We start from the raw sequence: 4,250 nt of genomic DNA on the forward strand, positions 1-4,250 counted from the left end.
AATCATGGCACTTGTGTAATGTGACTTCATTTATTTAAGCATTAAACGTTTCATTTGAAAGCGTTCGAATATTTCCGTGACTCGGTGTATGTTTTTGTTAGGAATTGATAAACAAAATTATACAATTGGAAGAGAAGAACGAGCAACTAGAGGCAATAGTTAATGAAGGGAACGTAAAATTAAAGGATAGAAATACCGTTCGTAAGTCAAAAAAGCCGTTTAATTTTTCAAAGTATGTAAAAATATCTAATTGAGAAAATAAATATTACCATAAATATGTTTTACGTATATAAACTGTTTTAATTTTAGGTGCTTTAAAAGGCATATACTTTTAAAATTCTATTATCTAGGATGGGATTACAATGGCTTTGTTGTACAAGAGAGTATTGACAATACAATAGAGCAGCATTTATTCGCTGCATTAATGAAAAGTTGTTGTATAGAATCACGTGAAACTTCGAATTATCATAAATGTGGCAGAACAGACAAGGGTGTCAGTTCATTTTCACAAGTGATCTCCTTGGATGTAAGAAGCGTATTAAGTGCTGAGAATCAGTACAAGCTGGAGGATGAACTTCCATACTGTAAAATATTAAATAGATTGCTTCCTTCTAATATAAGATGTATCGCATGGTGTCCAGTGCCTAGTGATTTTTCAGCAAGATTTAATTGCAAATTTCGAATGTACAAGTATTTCTTCCCAAGGGGAAATTTGAATATAGATGCTATGGACAAAGCTGTTAAATATACAATAGGAGAGCACGATTTTCGTAATATTTGTAAAATGGATGTTGGTAATGGTGTTACCAATTACATGAGGACAATTATCGATGCCAAAGTATCTACATACTGCCAGAATTTTAGAAATGTCCCAGGTGACTATTATTTTTCAATCAATTATAGTTAGTCTAATGTTATATTTATTGATCCACTTGTAGATTTAGAATACATTATGTCCAGTGACATGTATTATTATTAACTATCAAGTCATCCCATAAGTAATGTCGTTTCTTGTATTACTTTAACCCTTTCGAGCGAACGAGATGCCGCGTGAAAAGAAAATTTTAATTACCTTCAAACGCAAATATCTCGAAATTGAACGAAGGGAATGATTAAGGTCGTTCAATTTGTTTTTTCTTTGTCTACAAGGATATTGAAAATATATACATATATACAGGGTGGTCCACGCAACTTGTTCACCCTGAATAACTTCTAAAGTGGAATTATTCGTTAATTATTAAGTTTACGACTAATAAAGATCAGTACTTTTTTACTCAAAATTTAACGCTCTTCGATATTTTGGCATGAAAAATATAGCACTTAATTTAAAAAAACGAAGTTGATCTTGAAATCACCGAAACGCCTCCACCTAAAAAAAAGATAATGGTTATACATAATGCATCCCTCCAAACCATACATTTTTATAAAAAATTTTTTCATACAATGGATACTTTAGAAGTTATTCAGGGTGAACAAGTTTCGTGCACCACCCTGTATATGTATACATGTATCATTTTTGAATTATTAACGAAAAACACTGGCCAATCGGAGCGCGCGTAGAGCTTGCGCTCAGGGACACAGAACAAATGCGTACGCGTTAAAAACGACCTTCGCTATTTTCTTCACGATTCCGACTAATTGCAGTTTTTTCAAAAATTTATACAAATGTCGGAATGACGGCAAAAACCCATTTCTCTAAGCCTTATAAAAATAGCGGTGCAAAGTCAAATTTTTTTAACAGCGATCGATAACCGAGAAGTCACGTGTACGCGTCGTTCACGATAGCACGCGGGTGAATCTCTGTTCGTCCGTCCCTGAGCCCGGGCTCTACGCGCGCTCTGATTAGCCAGTGGTTTTTGTTAATAATTCAAAAATGAAGCTTCCAACAACATTTTGGTAAAGGAAAAAGTTGTTCAGAGTCACCTCAGGAACCCCCCATTTCCGGGTGTTCGAGGAGTTACGGGACACCCTGTATATAGGGTTCCACTTAAAAAAATAACACTGACTTTGAAATTTCGTAAAAAAATGATCTTAAAAAAAAAAACCGTTTCCATGATTACATATGCCCCCTGAAATAGTGTAACTTTGTCCCGAGAAGTTTTTTCATACGACAACAAATAAAGCAGATATTTAGCCACCTTGTATATTTGCGTCTGTGTGTGTATTTATTTATTTATTTCTTTATTTACAGGTTGTGATATGTGTCAGTTGATTATAACAAGTCAAGCATTTTTATGGCACCAGATCCGCTGTTTAATGGGCATTTTATTACTTGTTGGTCAAGGAAAAGAAAAACCAGAAATTATTTTAGAACTTTTGGATATTGTAAATTGTCCTCGAAAACCACAATACAATTTAGCACATGAATTGCCGTTAAACCTTTGGTACTGTGAATACGATAATAAGGAGTGGTACATAGATAAGGATGAATTATTAACTACGATGAAAATTCTGCAAAGGGATTGGTCCTTGAATACAATAAAGTATGTGCAATGTTCCTCGCGTAAATAATTCCAAAGAAATAAATTAGAACGCATTATGTTATAATTTATACTTGGATGAAATATGTTTAATATTCGAGTATACATTATATATTTTGCACCCGTTCCTTGTCGGTGGACACGAACATTTTGTTAGATGTTGACTTGAGTTCGTATGTAGGAAATAATTGGAATACATCGAAATTCATGCATAAATACGTTAAAAAATACAACGTAGTCAACGAGTCCAAATATACTGCGCTATACATGGTGTTCGGAGAAGTATTCAATAATCTTCGCCTAGGTGTTCTTCAGCAGGTGGTTCTGAACAAAAAATGTCATGTATAGTATAGGTCTGTCCCATTTCGTTAATAAATTATATCGATAATAATATATTAAGTGTACTTACAGTGAAACGATAATTTTGACGTATTTACTTTGTCTTACTTTTGATCTATGGGTTATTTAATTTACAGATAACGTTCAAAATTCTAAAGATATTTGGAAAAATAATGAATTAATGATGAATTGCATTGAAATAATGAAAAAAACAATTTTTTTTTTAATACCTTCATTTAGAGGGGCCTACAGGCTGATTGCAGTATACATTTTGTAGGTCATATTTTTTTCATTATTATCAAGGTCACCTTTAGTTGTTAAATGGAATCCTATAATATTTTTTCACCTGGCTTTTGGCGGACAAAGACACAAAGAGACAAATGCAATAGATATATGTATGTGCCTCTTTTGTCTTTAGAACAGGAAAAATGGAGGAAAAATGTATTTTAGAAAAATGCTGCACATGCTAGACACAAACGCGACATTGTTAGGCGATCAAATTGGTTTCACCTTTTGCATAACGTTTATAAATATTGAAATGTTTCATGTCCATTATTAATAACTCTCGAAGACGTAAGTTAGTGTATTTGCGGTCTTTCGAAAAAGTAGTTACAGTGAGTCAAACAATTGATCGCATACCCTTAAAAAAAGAATAACCTTTTTAAAATTGGACCAAACGACTTGAACTTTTTTGGGAAATTAAAAGAATTAGTTTACTTGATATAAACATAAGATAACTTCAATTGTTACAGGTCGGTCATGATTGAGAATATGCTGTCAGATTTGGAAGATTTAACGAACTGCAAAGACTTGAATTTTCAGAGCGATTGCTTATTACTTGGTGCACAATCCAAAGTGTATCAGTCTTTAATGAAACGGGTAACCTGTGGTCGGTATTTAAGTCCGTTAATGTTTTCTTTCTAAATTCTTAAAAAGAGTAGAAAGTATTAAAAACGTAACATTTTTTTTTTTTTACAGAAAGCTTAGAGAAAAAAATAAAGCATTATGAAAGTAAACGGAAGAAAATAGGGTGATCAAATTGAATTCTGATTTAATAAAATTGAATCAGACCCAAAGCACATTATTGTTTATCTTCAAAAAGTGACAACGATAAATAAACGTACCGACTATACCAATGGATTTTAATTTTATTCGTCTGTTACACACTTCTATTTTACACTGTTCTATAGTGAAGCACATAAAGCGTGACAAATGAATGTTATCAAAAATATTGGTGATATTAAAAAAAAATGTTATTAGGCAGAATTAAAGTATTTTAGAAGGCACGTTTCTCGGCGTGATTTACTTCCTTGAGTGTGAAGATGTCAAAGATATTTCAAGGTTGTCAACTTTCTTTTTAATGGAATTGTATATTTATTAACATACATGAGTGTAGAAATTAATATGTATACATAATATACTATAGTATAT

The 4,250-nt window shown here is 32.3% G+C and overlaps 1 protein-coding gene across 1 annotated transcript in view; it reads left to right on the forward strand.

The window, feature by feature from the left end:
- The window catches only part of LOC108573924 (tRNA pseudouridine(38/39) synthase), a 12,673-nt gene extending 8,733 nt beyond the window's left edge, over positions 1–3,940 (forward strand). The window contains exons 2-6 of the mRNA XM_017936414.1: positions 102–232; positions 310–875; positions 2,192–2,483; positions 3,572–3,708; positions 3,798–3,940. Coding sequence (XP_017791903.1) covers positions 102–232; positions 310–875; positions 2,192–2,483; positions 3,572–3,708; positions 3,798–3,853 — 1,182 coding nt within the window. The 3' untranslated portion in view covers positions 3,854–3,940. The remainder of the gene's footprint in view (positions 1–101; positions 233–309; positions 876–2,191; positions 2,484–3,571; positions 3,709–3,797) is intronic.
- Positions 3,941–4,250: the final 310 nt, after the last annotated feature.

The sequence above is a fragment of the Habropoda laboriosa genome, unplaced genomic scaffold (assembly GCF_001263275.1).
Source record: "Habropoda laboriosa isolate 0110345459 unplaced genomic scaffold, ASM126327v1 scaffold198, whole genome shotgun sequence".
Classification (NCBI taxonomy): domain Eukaryota; kingdom Metazoa; phylum Arthropoda; class Insecta; order Hymenoptera; family Apidae; genus Habropoda; species Habropoda laboriosa.